At 39.6% G+C, this 20,780-nt stretch overlaps 1 protein-coding gene across 1 annotated transcript in view; it reads left to right on the top strand.

Annotated features, from left to right (window-relative positions):
* lrp6 (low density lipoprotein receptor-related protein 6) overlaps positions 1-7,385 on the top strand; it is a 147,347-nt gene extending 139,962 nt beyond the window's left edge. Inside the window, exons 22-24 of the mRNA XM_072267652.1 lie at positions 878-1,014; positions 4,114-4,211; positions 5,291-7,385. Of these exons, the coding sequence (XP_072123753.1) occupies positions 878-1,014; positions 4,114-4,211; positions 5,291-5,573 (518 nt within the window). The 3' untranslated portion in view covers positions 5,574-7,385. The remainder of the gene's footprint in view (positions 1-877; positions 1,015-4,113; positions 4,212-5,290) is intronic.
* Positions 7,386-20,780: the final 13,395 nt, after the last annotated feature.

Genomic DNA, 20,780 nt, shown 5'->3' with positions numbered 1-20,780 from the left:
TAATTATTTAGCAAATTTATGCAGCACTTTGTATTAATAAGCTTACATTTTTTGTAGCCAGTTGAACTTTAATAGTTTATACATAATTTGCATTTATCACCTGTACCTGTTTTAAGAACACCAGCATTAATTTTTGCCGTTATTGCACTTAGTACTGTACTAAGATCATTGCATGTCTTTGTCTTGACTGCTCCAAGGGCATTGTGCGCAGGCAATGACCATTGTGGTGCCACGCTCTTTGTTTGATTGTGGTAATGTTCCTCTTCAGTAATACACTGCATGTCAACAACAACTACTTCCCAACATTTCCAAACATCCTTACAACCATGCAAGAATATTATCAGGACAAAAAAGTCTCGAAGTTATTAGAAACTTTGGTCAAAGAAATTGAGATTTAAGAAGGCTTAAAGCATTTGTGGGAGATGTGAAGTTTTTAAGATGAAATTCCATAGTATAAGCTGAAACAGCCGAAGGTAAGACCAGGGTGAAATAAACTAAGATTTTGCAAAATGATTAGTTTGAGGAGCAGAAATCTCATGCTTGCAGCATTAGTCCAAGAAGGACAGTTTAATTTTTACATAAAGTAGTGATACAGCAGTTTATGCAGAAGTTACATTTTAAAAACAGAATCTGATCAGAAATTTTTTTAGGACTTACAATGGTCTTGTTCTGATTGTGAATGGGTAAACAGGGTAATAACTGGGGTTCATTTACTCTATTTTGCTTCTAAGTTAAAAGTAGGGTTGGTGGGGAGTCTTTTACAAAATAAAAACTAATAAAATAGTACTGAATGTGAATCAGGATTGCGTTCTGAGAATGAATTTTAAATGAAGCTGAGTTGCACAAATACTTTTGGTTATGTTTTCTTTAATTGCAGGTATGTCCCGTGGCAAGTCTGTGATGAGTTCCCTGAGCATTATGGGTGGAAGCAGTGGGCCTCCCTATGACAGAGCTCATGTTACAGGGGCCTCTTCAAGCAGTTCCTCAAGTACAAAAGGCACATACTTCCCTCCTGTAAGTAGACAACTTCATTTTTAACTTATTTTTTTTCTCTCGCTGTGTTTTAAAGATCAACTGAATTTAACTAAAGTAGATATCTTTATTTTTTTTTAATCTTCAACCTTCCTGTACCTTGGTTAACAATCTGTGTTTACACTCCCAGGTTGTACAAAAGAGATTTTTGTAATTTTTTCCAAAATTTCTTTTTTTTTTTCCCACAACTCCTCTGAACTGCGGTGTTTGTATTCTGAAAATTGTGTTAGTGACTCTCCAGAACCTTATAAATAAGGTCATTTTTCCAAAAGAGGGCAGCCTTCCAATGCTCTGATTCTTGTTAATATTGACACTTGTGCACTAGTACTCTCTTAGCATATGGTGGACAGCATCAAACTCCTGGCTTAGCTTTCATTTAAATTTGTTCTGCAGCCTGTCATCTACAACGTCAATCAACTCTCCTTCCCACCTCCCACCAAGTCTGAGAGTACTGAGCTGATTGCTTTATTTCTGTCCTTCTAGATAAGCTGGCCATTGATGAGGTACCGAAAGACTTGAAGTTTGATGTTGACCCCATGTTTTAAAAAGGGCAGCACATAGCACCTCGAATAGTATCGCACAGTAATAGTATTGCACAGTACAAGCCCTGCAGCTGACGATTTTGTGTTGACCTTTTAACCTCCTTGTAAGATCAATCTAATGCTTCTCTTCTGCAGAGTCCTTCATTTTCTGTCAAGCTGGCAGCTATAAATGAATTTCGTGAGGGGGCTCAAAACAATTAGATTGATTTTCCTAGTGTTTTGCAGGTGGAACTTTATCAACCTCCTCCTTTGGATGAGGTGTTTGATTTGGAAACAATGTACTGGCTAAGATACAGATGGTGTGGTAGAACTGGATATGGTTGCTTTACACTTAGAAGCAGATGCAGTATGGGGGGGTGCAAAGGACAGTTATGGTATGGGGATGGGAAATGAAGCCATTGGGTATAATTCTCCAGCTCTGTTTTAATAGATCAGAATAGAACTGGGTTGAATAATGTGAGCTACTGCTGCAGACGCTGCAGACTAGTTGAGAACATAAGGTATCAATTGTAAATTTTTTCTATTCTGCTGAGGATGTGAAGATTTGGTTGGATAGACCGAAATGCTGAATTCTAGGAAATAACATTATGAACTTGATAAGCAACTGAACATTCAAAACCTTTGGACAAGAAAAGTGATATGGCGATTTACAAACATGGAAAGTACAGGTTTTGCCTTGCTGTCTGTGGCCATCGATCGTGCAGCTCCTCCTGTGGAGGGTCAGACACCCTGAGACAATAGATTGGTCTTGGACTTATTTTCCATCTGGCATAGCTTGCATTTTATTGTTTGTGGTTTTTGTATTGCTATATTTACGCTCTATTCTTGGTTGGTGCGGCTGTAACGAAACCCAATTTCCCTCGGGATTAATAAAGTATATCTGTCTATCTATATAAGTAATGATGATGCTAACTTTGAAGGAAACAGGGAGATCTATAAGCAGGATGAAACAGTGATGCAGCAGGCACAGCTCCAGCAACCCTGGGTATCATGCAGATCTCCATTGCTGTCTGTGTGGAGTTTACATACTCACTGTGTAACTCCCGTTTCTCCCACACCGTTAAATTACATTGGTTCTTAATTGACTGTTGTGAATTACCCTGAGTGCAGCTGGGTGGTAAGAGAATCATGTTTTGATGGGCACACAAGAAAATGAGTTGAGATAAGCTTAGAACCTACAGGCAGTGCACCTTGTATCAGTGGTAGGAAAGTTGCTGGAGAAGATTCTCTGGGGCAAGATTTACGATCATTTGGAAAGGGAGGGACTGATGAAGATTGAGCATGGTTTTGTGCAGGGATAATTGTGTCTCAAATCGGATTTTGAGGAGGTAACTAAGAAAGTTGATGAAGGAGGAGACGTGTTGTATGTGGACTGTAAGGAGTTTGACATGGTTTTGCGTGGTCGTCTGGTCCAGAAAACTAAAGCAGAAAGAATCTGAGGTGTCTTGGCAAACTAGATCTAAAATGGGCCTGGTGATGAGAGTCAGGGGGTAGTAGTGGATGGTTGTTCTGAATGGGAAACTGTATAACAACTGATGTGCCACTGGTATCAGTGGTGGACACTTGATTGTTTTGTAATGTATGTGACCTGGATGAGTATTAATTTGCAGACTAAACTAGATTTGGAGTTGTGCTTAGCAAAGAATGTTGTCTAAGGATCAGCGGGCCAGAGATCAGTTGGAAACTTGGGGAGAGCAGTAACAGATATAGCTTAATCCAGTTGGGGAAATCATATTCTAGTAGGATATGAAGAATAAATGGTAGGGACCTTAGAAGTGTTGGTGTGCAGAGAGACCTTGGGTTGCATCCAGAGCTCCCTAAATGTGTCGAAACGAGTCAAAAGGGTGACAAACAAAGATGACAAAACATGGGCTGAATCATTCACCGCATGAGTTGGGATGACTTGTTACAGCTCCACAAAACATTGGTTAGACTGCACTTAGAGCACTGGGCATAGTTCTGGTTGCTGCATGACAGGAAGGATGTAGTAACAATAGAGAGTATTGAAAGGATTTGCTTGGATTGGAGAGCTGTAGTTATAATGAGAGGGTGGATAAAAGCATTTGTCCTTACTGATTGATACCTGGGAGTTTGATATGTGGCCTTGTAGAGATTTATAAAATGATGAGGGGTGTAGAAAGAATAGATTGTCTTTTTCCCCAGGGCAGGCAAATCTAGAACGAGAGGGCATGGGATTGAGATGTGAGAGAGAAATTTGAAGGAAATCTGAGAGGCAAGTTTTTCCAGGCAGTGTGTAGAGGTCATCTTGAATGAGCTGCCAGGGGAGCTGATACAATTAATGCACTTGGACAGATGCTTGAATGGGGAGTAGAGGGATACAAGATTAGTTGAAGATTGTCATCACATTATGCAGTGATGAGGTGAGCTGAAAGGACCCATTTCTATGCTGAATTATTGTGTGATTGTCTAAAGCAATGAAAGTGAGAAAAATCCACCCAGTGCCACAACACTTGAGGAATTTATCCCTCATATTTGTAAGATGTTTACCTGGATTTCTTTCTTTTCCTCCTTCCTCTAGATGCTGAATCCTCCACCTTCACCAGCTACTGAGCGTTCACATTATACCATGGAATTTGGTTATTCGTCAAACAGCCCTTCTATTCACAGATCATACAGGTAAATGGAGAACAAAGAGATGGGGTTTCACTGAGGACACTTAACCACAAAATCATACTGTTAATTTTGCAAAGTCAATGTAATTGTCTTGCAGTTGCTCTTGCACTTTCAGTATAAAGCTTCTGGAGGGTTATGAAGGAAATTTGCTTGGCTTTTGATAAAATGTAATTTTGGTATTTACCATGTCATTTCATTTGACAGTGATGAGGGCTTTTATATAATCCTGAGAACAGTTCAAGTTCAGTTTATTATCATTCAGCCATACACATGTATACTGCCAAATTAAACAACATTCCTCTGGACCAAGGGCATAGCACAATACATAACTCTCGCACATAACACAAAGTAATATTACTACATATAAATTAACAAATAATAAGGTGCATATGCGATATATGTTTAAAAAGTAAGGAGTGTAATGCTACTGGTGCTTCATACATCATGAGACTTGGTGGTGGCAGGGAGATCTATAGTCTTGTGGTCTGGGGGAAGAAGGTGTTTCCCATCCTAATAGGTCTTGACCTAATGCTTGATGATAGTGGGGGTCAAAGAGATTGCTGGATGGATGAGAGGAATCATTAACAATGCCAAGGGTCCTGTGAAAGTAGCCCTCCTTATAAATAGTTCTAATGGGTGGGAGAGAGACCCTGATTGCACTTTAAACTGGTTAGAATTTTTTTTAAATCAGCCCATTCTTTTGGTGGGAGCTCTGGTTGGGAAATTGAGTGCTTTGATGTGGGTACTTTTAGAGCACTTAGTGCCAATTTGTATTATTTAGAACCTAGGTACCTCCCCTTTAATTCGGTGTACCTTTAGAGATAAGCTACCCTGCCAGGTTTACTCACCTATAATAGGGGAACCAAAATGGTGACTTTTGTATCTTGCAGTACCTTTACTAGTATTGAGTTTCATTTTTCTTTTGAAAAATTGCAGGAAGTATTTATCCTCTCCTGTTTTTGTCACCTTTGTAAAGAAGCACTTTGTGAATTAAAGTATGTGTGATCCATTTTTGTACTTTTGTACTATCAAAATAATCAAAACCTATAAGTTAACATTGTTATGTATTTGCTTGTCCACAGCTACAGACCGTACGCATATCGAAATTTTGCTCCACCCACCACACCCTGCAGTACTGATGTGTGTGACAGTGACTACACTCCTGGAAGGAGGATTGTTCCAACAAAATGTTACAGCGATTTAAACTATGACTCTGAGCCTTTCCCTCCACCCCCAACTCCACGGAGCCAATACCTGTCTGCTGAGGAGAACTATGAAAGCTGCCCACCATCTCCTTATACAGAAAGGAGTTACTCACATCATCTTTATCCACCCCCTCCTTCTCCATGTACAGACTCTTCCTGAACACAAACCACCTCTTTCCTCACTGTAAATAATTGTTAATATGGAGAGACTAGGTTAAAAAAAATACTTAAGGACATGGTTTGTACAGTGAAAATAAATTAGATGGGGAGAGAAATTGCAGACAATTTGTACATTAGAGAGGATATTTATATATTTTCTAACAGCTCCTGCTGGTTGTGCCATAAAAATTGTAAAAATTTGTACAAATGAGAAAAATCTTTTTTCCACAAAACGAAAATGCCTTAACCCAGGGAAGCAACTGTACCTAAGATGAAGAGGTAAAGGTAAAAGTAGCACATAGATTAACAGGGCGCAGGGCTCGGGATGGTTTGCATCTCCACTGCCTAAAGAGAATCAACAAATGCTGATCATCTTCAGTTTCTACCAGGAGAACAAAGCTGCACAACATTATTACAGAATTTCAACAGAGCAAAGTGAGAGAGAGCTGGCACGAGGACTTTGTTATACGGTTGTACAAAGCTGCCTCAGCAATACTACACGGAAGGAAAGTTGAGTGCAGAGTCATGTTCTGAGATTCTTTTCATGCCAGCATCAATATTGTGTAATTTTCCCAGTAAATCCAGTCAGCCAATCTACAGATTTTGAAGTTGATTGATATTTGCCACGTGCTTCGTTATGGTTTCTCACCCTGGCTACAAAAGGTCAGGTTGGGGTAGAATGGAAATCACCTCGCCAAGTTTCACTGTAGTGGAAACCATCACAGTTCTGAAGGAAAATGTGGACAAATGGTGGAATAGCACCTGTGACTTCTTTAAAATTATTTGACCAAGGATACAAAGCATGCCCTGATACATTTCTAAATTACTCGATGAGCTTTTAACTTCAGTGCCCACAAATGTTCTGAGTGTATTTTTATACCACATATTGTGTAGATACTCTATTTATAAGCTATAAAATAACCTTCTATTAGAGTTTCTGTAAAGCCTGTCCATATATCCTTACAGTACTTTCATGTATAGTTTTATTATTACACTTTATGCCTCATTTTATTTTTCTATAAAACATTAGTACAAGGGTAAAGACAATCTCAGATTTTTTTTTTGTAATAGGCCAGATAAGTTTATTTTTCCGTGTTTAAAATGTAAAATTTTCCACCATCAGTTAAGGTACTGTGCAAAATACAGAAATCAGCTTTATATACTGTAGTGTATGATTACATTCATAGCAAAGACTGAATACTTTTTAAAGGTCCTTACTGGCTGACCAGTACAGGGATCTTAATTACGTTGATTTTATCAGATGTGATTTCTCGAATTCAGTTATTTAATTTGGTTAACATTTTTCACAAAATACTTTGATCAAAGCATGCATTGGTCAAATTGTATGTGACAATATTTAAACTGTTTGCTGCTGTATACTCGGTGTCAGGAATCCTGGTTCATTTTTCCAGGTATACTTCTGAGTGATAGTAGAATTCTGTGTGCCAAATTTTGTTACAAAAAAACATCCTAAGGTGGTGTGTCTAGAAGAGCAACCTTGTTAGGAAGTGAAGGATCTGGTGCTGCTGAATGCATTTATTTTCCTCCTGCTGTTACTTAAAGAGGCAGTTGTATTGTGATAGTATAAGCTTTTCTCCTCCCACCCCACCCCAGTAACACAATGCTTTGCAAGGATGTATTTATATTAATGACCAACATTTGGTCTGTCCTATCCATTTGCCTAATAACATCCTCAAAATGTAAAATGGGCTTTAAGAGTGTAACCTGAGTTTTTTTTAAAAAGCACCTTGTACAAAGTCTTTTCTGTTCTTATCAAGTTGTAACAAATGAGAAATTGATTTTTATAATAAAAGCAAGTGAAATATGTTCAATTTTTCCACTGAAATGTCAAAGGAACAAAATATCATTGGAGCACTGCTTCCTTTCGTTATTGAGATGAAAATACTGCATTCCATAGATTTCTGAGCTTGAGATAAGCTACTGATAGATTTCTCATCTCGCCTGGGAGTTGCACTCTCCTTTCCTATCAGATTCCTCCATCTCTAGCCACTTACCTTTCCTACCCACCTGGCTTCATCTATCACCTAGTTTGTGTTTCTTTCCCCTGTCCCCATCTTTTTATTCTTCCCCCTTTCTTTCCAGTCCTGATGAAAGGTCTCAGCCTAAAACGTCAGCTAATTATTCATTTTCATAGATGCTGCCTGATTTGCTGAGTTTCTCCAGAGAAAACACACACACAATTCTGGATAATAAATTGAGATAAAAGATTGGCATTGTTATTTCAGGCCAAAATGGATACATGGAAAGTGTGGGATATGGGCTGAACACTTCTAATTGGGTACGCATGAACAGGTTGAGTGGAAGGGTCTGTGTCTGTGCTGTATTGCTCTGAATCAATGACTCTATTTCTCGAGTTAAAACAAAAGTGGGATTCTGAGGGTAAAGGTGTAATGTTCTGAACATTAAGTAAAACTTGAAGGTGTGTCAGTGTTACTGGCTATTGGTAAAGGATGGTGAACTTTGCAGTAACTTAGTACAACATTTGAGTATATATGCACTGCTAAAAGTTTCAACAACATCCAGTGATTCGGTGGTTGTTAAACAATAGAATTGTTGAAATTACTTTTTAAAAGCTTAGATTATGATCTGCAAGACTCTAGCTGCTTCCTACTAAGTGACATTAAAATTGATAGATAGGAACGTATGGAATGTAACGCAGAAAGACAACGGGAGTGGAAAAACCTGAAATTCTAAAACAATTACATTTGGAGCTTTTAAGGTTAATGGAGGTTTCTATTGTCACTCTTCAGAAAATCTCTCAACTTGGAATGAAAGTAAGGAGATTAATAGTTTTTTGTTTGGATTTAGAAAAATGGAAACAGTTGGAAACACTCAGCAAATTCAGCAGTTTTTTGTACAAAGACAGCCAGATAAACGTTTCAGATGGGTATTATTTTTTTAATCATAACTGGTTTTCTAGAATATGGAAAACTTTGCCGAAAGGAATGATTATAGGCAGGACTGTCCATGAACAAAAAGGATCTTGCAACCAAAGACAAATGCAGAGTAAGGAAAGTAGGCAAGTGTGATTTAAGAAGAGAGGAACTGCTAGAAACTTGAGGCTGAATAACTGTTTGCTGCATTGTCTGCAGTTACATATGTGTTAAATTTCACATTCAATGGCCAAACATTGAACTTAATCAGTCCTTCAATGCAAAATATACATTAGAACTTCCCATTGTCATGCAGTAATTAGATTTCAGCCTTCCCTGGAAGATTCAGTCTGGTGCTTTAAATATCCTCCCACGTCATGGATGGAAACCACTTTTTAAGTAGCCTTCCATAAAATTGCCGTGCAGCTAACAATTTATAATTCAATCTTAAAAGTATTCTTTGATACCCTAGGCACTATCAACTGTTCCAGGAAATCAGTTAAGAGCAGGTTCTTAAACCTGAGAAATAGGAGTAGTGGGATGTGGGAAGTAGCACACAAAATGCTGGAAGAACTCATCAGGCCAGGCAACATCTATGGAAAAAGTATAGTTGATGGTTCGGGCTGAGACCCTTCAGCAGGACTGGAGGGGAAAAAAAGAATGAGATGTGAGAAGGGGTAGACTTCTGTGGAGAATAAATGTCACAATAACCACTTTAGAACAATGGCACTTTTCTGACTTGATTGGTGTACTCTGACCTCTATAAAAGTAAACCTTGAGACTCATTTTCTTGTGGCATACTGGATAAATCCATAGAATAACCACCATAATAGAATCAATGGAAGACCGCACCAACTCGGCCATTCAACCGGTGTGTAAAAGACAACCTGTGCAAATACAAAAATAAATAATAATAAATCAATAAGCAATAAATATCGAACGTGAGATGAAGATTCCTTGAAAGTGAGTCTGTATGTTGTAGAACATTTCAATGATGGGGCAAGTGAAGTTATCCACTTTGGTCCAGGAGCCTGATGGTTGAGGGTGGTAATTGTTCCTGAACCTGGTGGTGTGAGGCCTGTACCACCTTCCTGATTAAAAAGCTATTCACAGTTTTGCCTTGTGTTTAGAACAACACAAAAACTTGAAGGAATTATTGCCATTGTTTTGAAGCTGTATATAGACCATAAGACATGGGAGCAGAATTAGGCCATTTAGTCCACTGAGTCTGCTCCCCCCATATCCTTTCTGCCTGATCAGAAAACAATCAACTTCCACCTTAAATATACCCACGGACTCTGCCTCCACCACAGTCTGTGGTAGAGCATTCCATAATTCAAACAAATCTATCTTGTCGGTAGAGGGTTTAAAATGTGCAAATTATATTGTGCATTAGATATACCTAATATTATAAGAAGTTCTAATTTTAAATAAGAGGAATGGGTCCACAGCATTTGTATTTGCCAACATAATGTAATGTATCATGCATTCAAATTTTCAAGACTTGTAAACCCTGTTACAGGCCCTCCTTGGGTGAAAAATCCAAGTTCTTCTGACAAATGGGAGAACTCCTCCTCCCCTCGTTAGTACTTCATATTTTATTTTATACTTTGTCACCAAACAATTGATACTAGAGTGTACAATCATCACAGCGATATTTGATTCTGCTCTCGTGCTCCCTGGAATACAGATAGTAAATATTAAAAATTTAAATTATAAATCATAAATAGAAAAGGGAAAGTAAGGTAGTGCAAAAAAACCGAGAGGCAGGTCCAGATATTTGGAGGGTATGGCCTAGATCTGACTGATAACAGTCTTATCTGCTTTTGATGCCATTCATCACAACAGTTTGGGGATAGGGTTACCATACTGAATGGAATTTGTGTATTTTCCAATTTGTAGACAAAATCTACTTATGAACATTTGTATTAAAAAATACAATATTTTGTTACGCAAAGATGGCCTGCTGAGTATTTCTCAGTGAACCCTACTTGTTGTGAATCAACAAAACTTTTGTTAAGTTTTTGTTGTAATACATTTTATATACTTGTGTAGAAACTGTACAATTCTGGAATAACCTGTAAGACAGGGAATTGCATGTTTTTAATTAGCACGTGCTCTGGTGGTATTACAAGATGGTAATTAGACCCACAGGCTTCACCCTCTGGTACTAATTTATCAGCGTCCTGATTATATTTCCATTCATGCAAATACCCGTGCAACGATCCAGCTGTTCTATTGTACTTCCCACAGCATGACCCTCTTAGAATTTAAATATTTAGAAATGGATTTCTGAGACACCATTTAGATAAGTCCATTTATTTGATTTTTGATCTTTAGTTACTATTTTACTGATAATGTAAAAGACCAAATATAAAGATGCACTGGATTTCTCACAGCAGGATAAAGTTTCAAAGTACATTTATTATCAAAGTATGTATACAAGTTTGAGATTTGTCTTCCTACAGGCAGCTACGAAACAAAAAAAAAACACCATGGAGCTCATTTAAAGAAAACATCAAACACGCAAGCGTGTGAAAAACCAACAAATTGAGCCAACAGCAAAAAGCAAGCAATAACACACAGAATATAAAACCTCAAACCGAGTCCAGCAGCCACGGAGTCAATTCAGTTTAGCTCTGTCAATGACTGTAAGCTTCAGCCGCAGAGCCGATTCTGCGCTGAAGTGCCGCGATCAAATCGCACAAATAGCAAAACAAAAGAGCAACTGGAAACGCATGGAACGTGAACTGCCGAACCCTTTAAAAATGACCGCGGAACCGCAGAGCACTTTAACAGAGGGCATTTTGACGGAGTCCCACAGCCACGAGCTGCACTGAGGCAATCAAACTTGCAGCTGTAGTGAGAGGGAAATCGGTCAAACGCAGGCAGATGGCTAAGAACACCCGCTTGTCTTCTGCCCTCGTGTTTGTCAATTTCAAAATTGCTTTAATTGGTGAGGAGTAATGGAGCCGGCCATGGGTTCATGTTCCACCATTGGGAAACAACGGCCGCACACTCCGCTCTCGACTGCGCTAAATTCCCCAGGAGATACCAAAAGTGCCATATTGCTCAGTTGGCCGAAAAATACACAATCAAAATGTAACTTACAAGCTGCAGTCAGTCACAGTTCAGGAGAAATTATTTAAAAGTAGAAGTAGTTTTTTGAGCTGTCTGCAGGATGTCACCGTTAGTCACTAGCACCATCTTGTCTCTTGTTATTCAATAGTTCCTATGTTTAAATTTCACTTGGATAGAAAATATTCAGTGAATTCAAGAGGTGCTTTTTTTCGCTTTCATTGTAAACCCATTGGATGCATTTTAAGAATTTGCAAGAATGTTTGAATTGAGGTGCAGAAATGCTCTGCAGTTGTGTTTGCATTTAAAGTGAATATATGTGTTTTCTACATGTACTTGCTGATTTAACATATTTTTGATATTTAAGATAGTTTAATGTAATTTCCTGTACAAGTGTAAGGAGAATGAAATAAATGTTAATTCAGATCCAATGCAGCACATAAAACAAAAGGGTAAAGAATACAATAATAATAAAATACACAATAAATAAAAATACGTAAGATAGCTTATACACATCAATTGTTTGTGTCCATGGAGTGATGTTATGCTACACATAAAGTGAAAGTAGTAATGGAGTTGGTGGGTGGAGATGTTGATCAGTCTTCCTGCTTGAGGAAAGTAAGGGGGCAAGGAGCACCAGAGGGAGGTGATGGGTGGGCAAGGAGATAACATGAGAGAGGGACAAGGGGATGGGAAATGGTGAAGGGGGGGCATTACTGGAAGTTGGAAAAATCTATGTTCATGCCATCAGGTTGGAGACTACCCAAACGGAACATAAGGTGTTGTTTCTCCAACGAAGGTGTAGTCTTATCACAACAATGGAAGAGGCCATGGATGGACATATGGGAATGGGAAGTGGAATTAAAATGGGTGGCTGCTGGAAGATCTGGCTTGTTCTAGAGGAAGGAGTGTAGATGCTCGGAGAAGCGGTCTTCCCAATCTACATCGGGCCTCACTGCCTCCCTCTGGCGCCCCTCCCCCTTTTTTATTTCTTCCATGGCCTGTCTCTTTCACCAATCAAATTCCCAGCTCTTTCCTTCATCCCTCCCCTTTCAAGTTTCACCTGGTGTTTTTCTCTTCCCTCCCCTCACCTTTCAAATCTACTCCTCAGCTTTTTATCTCCAGTCCTGTCGAAGGGTTTGGTCTCGAAATGTCAACTGTACTTTTTTCCATAGATGCTGCCTGGCCTGCTGAGTTCCTCCAGCGTTTTGTGTGTGTTGCTTGGATTTCCGGCATCTGCAGATTTTCTCTCATTTGTGATGTTGCAGATAATGATGTGCTGGATGTGGAGGCTCATGAGGAGGTAGATGAGGACAAGAAGAATTCTTATCTCTGTTAAGGTGGCAGGAATATGAGCATGGATGTCCGGGAAACAGAGGAGATGCGGATGAGGGAAGCATCAGTGGTGGAGATTGAGAAGTACTGTACTTTGAGAAGGAAGACCTCACTGATATCCGGCAGAGGAAAGTCTCATCCTGTGAATAGATGTGGAGGAGACGAAAGAACTGAGAAGAGGGAATAGCATTTTTACAGGAAACTGGTTGGGAAGAGGTATCATCAAGATAGTGGTGGGAATCAGCAAGTTTATAAAAGATGTTGATAGACAGTTTGTCTTCAGAGATGGAGACAGATGAATTGAAAAGGGGGAGAGAGGTGTCAGAAATGAACCAAGTGAATTTAAGGGCAGGGTGGAAGTTGGAGGCAAAGTTGATGAAATTGATGAGCTCGGCATGAGTGCATGAAGCAGCACCAATGCAGTCATCAATACATCGCAAAATGAGTTGGGGAGCATCACCAGGGAAGGCTTGAAACAAGGACAATTCTACGTAGACAACAAAAAGGCAGGCATAGCTGGGTGCCCGTGGCCACCCCTCAAGTTTGGAGAAAGTGCGAGGTGCCAAAAGAGAAATTGTTGAGGGTGAGGAATAATTCTGCTGAACAGGAGTGTGGTGATGGAGGAGGAACTGATTGCGCTTTTATCAAGAAAGAAGCAGAGAGCTCTAAAGGGGCTTTCTTGAAGGGGGACATAAGTGTATAGGATCTGGTCATCCATGGTGGAAAATGAGTCGATCAGAGCCAGGGAATTGAAAGTTGTTGAGATTGAGAGCATAAGGAGTGTCACGGATGTAGGTTAGAAGGGACTAAACCAAGAGGGATAGAATGGAGTTGAGGTACGCGGACACGAGTTCAGGAGCAGGAGGAGGCAATGGGTCTACCTGGACATTCAGATTTTGGGTAGGAGGCAGAAACGAGCAGTGCGGGGTAAGGGAACTGAGTTTGGTGGCTGTTGATGGAGAATCCCCAGATTTGATGAAGTTAGTGATGGTGTGGGAGACAGTGGCCTGATGGTCCAGACTAGGGTCCTTTTCAAGTAAAAGGAGGTGTCTGAGAGTTGCCGCTTGGCCTCAGTCTGCCACACGAGTTTAGTTTTTGCAGCTAATGGAAAGGAATTGATAGTGTAGTCAATTTGTTATCTTGCAAAATATTGTAACTGAGCCCCAAAGCTCCCCACTGTCCTGAGATTGTGTCATGTATAACTACAATAAGCAGGATTTTATTTTCTCATGTTTCCATATCTGAACATCCTTTATGAAATTGGTGAGTATTGCAATTTTATTTTTAAAATATCCCAATTGAAGTAGAATGGAATCCAGCAAACAGGCATAACAAACTTAGAACATAAAAAACCAAAGCACATTACAGCCCCTTCAGCCCACAATGTGCCGACCATATCACCTTCTCTAGAAACTGCCTGGAATTACCCTACTGCTTAGCCCTCTGTTTTTCTAAGCTCGATGTACATACCTAAGACTCTGTTTAGAGACCCTATTGTATCCACCTCCACCACCATTGCTGATATGGCATTCCACACACCCACCACTCTGAAAAAAATTACCCCTGACATCCCCTCTATATCTACTTCCACGCACCTTAAAACTATGCCCACTTACATTAGCCATTTCAGTTCTGGGAAAAAGCCTCTGGTTATCCAGTGAGGCTGACATTATTAGATGTCATCTTCACCATCGGCCCAAAACTGGAACAATTCCTTCACCTGCCTCCTCCCTTCCTCCAAGATGACCACAACCTTATCGTGGTTTGGAGGTTTGTGTGCCTCAATGATTTGGAGAGCTATGTTGGCTGGAATCAAGGCTTTAAGTTTTGTCTCTTGGTAGGGTCAACTATACCAAACATGTCAAAGGGTAGAGGCCAGAGTAAGAATGGTCCACCAGTCCTCCAGGTTCAGAGGTTCAATTCAGGGCTAACAACCCTGACTGGTCAAAAAAAATTGTTATGGAGACAGCAAAGAAGAATCCCCTATGCCCGTGTATGACAGTACTCCAGAGTCTCCACCCGGGACTTGCATAACTGACAGTAGTGAAAGCCGAGAGGAAGCTACTGGCATAATGAAGGAAGCTCTGAACACTGCCGGAAAAGTCAGAGATGGAAGACCTTCATTACTGTCCTAAATGCCAATGGTGTACTGGGCAGTAAGAACGTCCTCCTCCCTTGTGATTTCCCTTAACAACTGTTACCATGTGGCCCAAGCTTTCTTCTCAGTATGATGAAGATATTGACCATAACCAGGGTGGCTGCTTTGTTCTTAATACGAGAAAGTATCAGATTTTTTTCCTGGACAGAAAATGCTATGTAAACTGACTGATCTCTTCGTAAGCTGATACTTATGCTTACTCAAATACTAGAACTAGTAGAACTCCTACTGACTCAACTTTTGTAAAAGCAAAATTAATGAGTTTGAAGTAAGTAAAAAAATTCAGATTTTGATCAATTATTAGTATATGCTAATATTGTCTGTTTATTAACATATATTTTGTGCTTTCCTATATAAATGTATGAAACTGTAAGACAAACAATTGTGGACATTTGAATTTTTTTAAAATTGGAAATAGTGGGTAAGGTAGTGTGAGTGGATGGAGAAAGTTTATTTCTCTCTTTGTGACCGCAGCCAATTGAGTATTTTCATAATTTTCCATTTTAAAACACTGACTTTCTCTGAGGCAGAAGGAAGTCATTCAGGTGATCTGGTCCAGGCTGGCTCCCAACAGTACAATTTTGTTTTATTCCTCTATCCTTGCACAATTTCACTATCACTCGCTCACCAGCTCTTCAGTTGACATTTGCACTGAGGTGAATTACAGCATATAATTAACCCACACCAATTAGGTTCTCCAAGTTCTCTTCAACATGTCACACCCTTGTGACAAAGTTGATAATTCCACACAGACAACATTTGAGGCATGGATCACATTCAGGTAACTAGAGATGTGAAGCAGTTTCCAATTTTAAAAAGGCACTCCTGTAATCTTGAATTTTCATTGCCTTTTTACTGTAGCAAATTTAGTATCAAAAATGACAATATCTAAAGAACTTTCTCTAATACAGTAGTGAGTAATGTGAGACTTGAAATTCTATTTGAAATAAAATCCCCAGTTGGTTACTAATGGGGTACAACAGCCACACAAGGATTAACAAATTTAATGTTTGGTGTTCCACGCCTCCGGCATGCACCCTAGAAAATCTTTTCAGGAAACAGTCACATCCAGTTTTCAATGCAGAGAACTGACTTCACTGGAGACACAAGAAACTGAAGATTCTGGAACAATAAATAAGGAACTCAGCAGGTTGAGAAACAGCTGTGCGGGGCAAAGAATTGTCAATGTTCAGATTTGCCAGACTTTTGTAGAATGTTTTAACTCTAGAATGATGGCCTGCCAACTCCTGGGTGCCTACATATCATATGAAATAGGGAGAAGTTCAAAGTAAACTTATTATCAAAGTAAATTTATGTTTACCATATCCTACTTTGAGATTTGTTTTCCTGCAGGCACTTACAGGGGAAAAAACAATGGGATGTTATAGAAAAACTACATAAGCAGACAAACAGCCAGCATGCAAAAGAACAAACCATGCAAATAAAAATACTGAGAACATGAGTTGTAAAGAATCCTTCAAAGCGACTCTGTAGGTTGGTTCAGAGAAGCTGTGAATGTAGTTATCCTCACTGGTTCAGGAGCCTGATGGTTGAAGGTAATAACTGTTCCAGAACCTAGTGGAGTGGAACCCAAGCTTCTGTATGTCTTGCCCGATTGTAGTAGTAAGAAAAGGGCATGGCCTGGATGTTGATAGTCTACAATGACGGATGCTGCTTTCTTGTAGCAGCGTTCCAGGTAAATTACTGGTGAGGAGCATTTTTCCTGTAATGGGCTGGATTCTATCCACCACTCTCTGTAGCATTTTCCACTCCTGGGCATTGGTGTTTCCATACAGTCTGTGATGTAACCACTCTGCACTGTGCAATTTACAGCAGAGAAAGGGAGAACTGATCTTGAATGGTTTATTACTGGAGAATCTAAAGAATGCAAATTCAAATTGCACACCACCAATTTGAGAATGAGTTCAGTTAAGAAGCATGGCAATTAAATTAAACAAATGATTATAAAATGTTTAAGTAGGTGGTTGATTAATTGGCCGAGGTAAATTGCCCCTCAGGTACAGGAGTTGATAAGAATGCTTGAAGGGGACAATGGAAATAATGTAGGATTAATGTAAATATGTGATTAATGTTTGATGCAAACTTAGTGGTACAAGGGCATGTTTCCATTATGTATCTGTGTGAGATGTGTTTTATGAGTCTGTTCAAAAACATTTTCAATCTCTCATTGTTACAGTCAGAAGTTCCCACCTGCTTCAAAAGGACAATAATCATATTAGTGTCTAAGAAGAGCAGGGTGAGCGGCCTCAGCGACTACCGTCCAGTAGCACTCACATCTACGGTGATGAAATACTTTGAGAGGTTGGTTAGAAACAATTCCTTTCACAGTAAAGACCTGGACCCACAAAATAGATCTACGTTTCATTAGAAGTTTGAGGAGATTTGGTGTGTCACCAAAGACACTTGCACATTTCGACAGAGTTGGACAGCATTCTGACAGGCTGCATCAGTCTGGTATGGGGTTGGGGGGGGGCAGCTACTGCACAAGATCGAAAGAAGCTACAGAAAGTTGTTAAATTAGTTGCCTCCATAGTATCCAAGATGTCTTCAAAGAGCGGTGCCTCAGAAAGGTGACACGATTATTAAGGACCCCCATCACTCAGGACATGCTCTCTTCTCATTGTTACCATCAGGAAGGAGGTACAAGAACCTGAAGGCACAAACTCAATGATTCAGGAACAGCTTCTTCCCCTCTGCCTTCAGTTTTCTGAATGGACACTGAACCCATAAACACTACCTCACTACTTATTTAAATTAACTATTTAATATATGTATATTTCCTATAATGCAGTTTTTATAATTATGTATTGCATTGTTCCGCTGCTGCAAAAATACAAAATTTCACTGTATGCCAGTGAACTAAACCAGATTCTGATTCCCAGTATGGCCCAGCAGGCCTCTAGTTATCACCAGTCCTAGAAGTAATAACTAGGCAACTGATACACACATCTTAAATATAATATTTCTTGCATTATTATGGTAAACAATACGATCACTAGGTTTGATTGAAACTTACTCTGTTTGGCTTTGCCTTTCCCCTTCTTCCACAGAAGTTGTTCCCTGTGACCCTGCTGCCTGACATTCCTTGGCCAAAGCTAGACTGAGAATGATTTTGGTTGTTGCAACTTAGAAGCAAGGTTTACTCAAAATTTATTTACTCAGACTTTAGATATTAACATCGTGTTTCTTGCTAAAATAAGAAATTCTGAGCCAATTAAATCGCTTTGCAAACAATTTGGAGTTGTATTTGTATTAGGCATTTAGTTTCACAAACATGGGAAAATTTGCAGATGCCGGAAATCCAAGCAACACACATATGATGCTGGAGGAACTCAGCAGGCCAGGCAGCATCTTTGGAAAAAGAGTAAACAGTTGATGTTTCAGATTGAGACGCTATCCTAATGAAAGGACTCGGCCTGAAATGTTGACTGTACTCTTTTCCATAAATGCTGCCTGGCCTGCTGAGTTCCTCCAGCATTTTCTGTGTGTTGCAGCTATTTAGTTTCATAGTACGAGGGGTGATTGATATGTTCGTGGCCTAATGTAGAAGGAGTCAATTTTAGAAAATCTAGCACATTTATTTTTCAACATAGTCCCCTCCTACATTTACACACTTAGTCCAGCGGTCGTGGAGCATACGGATTTTGGACCTCCAGAAAGTGTCCACAGATGGGTGATTGATAAGTTTGTGACCTAAGATAGAAGGAGATGAGTTACACACATAAAAGTTGCTGGTGAATGCAGCAGGCCAGGCAGCATCTCTAGGGAGAGGTACAGTCGATGTTTCAGGCCGAGACCCTTCGTCAGGAGATGAGTTATACAGCTCTCATTACATGTACATGCAGGTCAACTCTTTGAGTAATTATGCAGAAAGTTTGAAGTTAATAACTCATCTCCTTCTACCTTAGGCCACGAACTTATCAATTACCCCTCGTATTCTGCATGTATTGTAGTTTTACAATTAATTGAAATTGACATTTAACAGTATTTCTATGTTCCCAAAATGTTTGGCTACTAAAAGTATGCTAATTCTACACTATTTTTATATTCTGTAATTACTGTGCATTATGAATCACCTTGGATCAGTGAAAGCAGAGGTGACTGAGAGAAAAAGAGCATATGGGTGGGTTTGCAGGGAGCACAGCATCAGGCTGACAAGGAGGTAATTGAAAGACAACATCAATAAAAAAAAATCACTTACAGTAGTGGCATGACATGGGACATTTAGCAGAAGTGGAAGTAGGATGTGAAACAACTGAGGGCATGTGGGATTTGTATGCCCTGACTCAATCTTGTCATGTGATCAGAGGCAGGGGTAACGGTGACAAGATGTAGGATTTCAGGTGAAAATTGTCAGATTGCACTGTTTATTGAATACATTTGTAACCTTCCTTCGCTAAATGTGAAGCAGAAAATTCGAGCTGAATGTAGGCACTGGAGAGATGCTGTAATCAGGGTGTGCATGGAAGCCATACTATTCCTGTAAACTTCTAACTCGAAGAAAAGCACCTAGAGAACAGAACATGTGGTCCGGTGAAGCAAAGTCTGTTGCGATCTGCTGGCAGAGCTGGAATATATTAAACCAGAACCATATAATTTGTTACAGACCATCAAAATTTGTCCAATTTTGAGCTGCAAAATTTGTCCAATTTTAATCCCTTAATATTCAGTGCTGGTAATAGGGCACACTCAGGATTCAAGGAATTCTGAGGAAGAGGCCACTGTATCCATCAGCATTTATGCAGTTCCTTTTAATGTGGTAAACAAAAATTACAAAGTATTTAAGATATATTGAGAGAACCTTGGGGGAAAAAGGGAAGTGAGAGATGATGCAATAGTTTAAAAAAGAGGAACAGTTTATTTAAGTGGGTGTTGGTAGATTTCAAAACTATGATGCCTGAGTGAAGTGTGTAGCTATTTGTGAATACTGCAGTTACTTAGTTGCTCTTTGCATCCTGTGATGTTTTTTAAAACGGAATTTGACTTGATTTAGATGATCTCCTTTTAGTTTGGTTTTGGCTTTTGTGCTCTTTTTAGCAATGAACCAGGTGGTGGATTTTCTTCTCTGGACTTATATAAATTCGTTGGGTCCCTCTCTCGGGTAGAATAAGTCAGGACCAACATGTTCAGCTTCCCTTCGGTTTACCAGAACCTTGCAGTGACCGGCATTAAATGTACCGAAGAGTCCGCCTTCGCTGTACGCTCCTGAAACTAGAGGCACAAGCATGTGATTCACTTTCAGAATTAAGCAGTACTTTACCAAACAAAAAAAACAATTTGTTGAAGGAACTCAGATCGACGGTTCATGAGGTTAATTTAAATCAAGAATTCGCCCACTTCTGTAAAAATGAGTTCGAGGATTTATAGCATAGCGATTTGAAAAATGTTTGAAATAATTAGGTTCAAAAGACATAAAATCAAGTACCTCTTCGTCAATAAATGTACATAGAGTTAATACTTTTAAACATGCTCTTAAGTGGGGGAGGGATGAAAAGAACTATAGAAAAGACTTGCATGCCATTTTTCCAAGAAAACAAACCCATGCCTGAGGTATTTCTGACTGTGTTGTACCCCTAAAGACTTAATCACATACAGTATCACCACTGCCAGCGGCAGCTGCTGCACTGGCACCACGTTAGATTAAATTCCAGGCACACCGCACAAGCCGAAGGGACGGCGAGCCGGCTGAGGCGCGGTTCTGTCTCCGGGGTCGAGTGTCAGC

The sequence above is a fragment of the Mobula birostris genome, chromosome 9 (genome assembly GCF_030028105.1).
Source record: "Mobula birostris isolate sMobBir1 chromosome 9, sMobBir1.hap1, whole genome shotgun sequence".
Taxonomy (NCBI): Eukaryota; Metazoa; Chordata; class Chondrichthyes; order Myliobatiformes; family Myliobatidae; genus Mobula; species Mobula birostris.
This window is presented reverse-complemented; position numbering and strand designations above follow the sequence as displayed.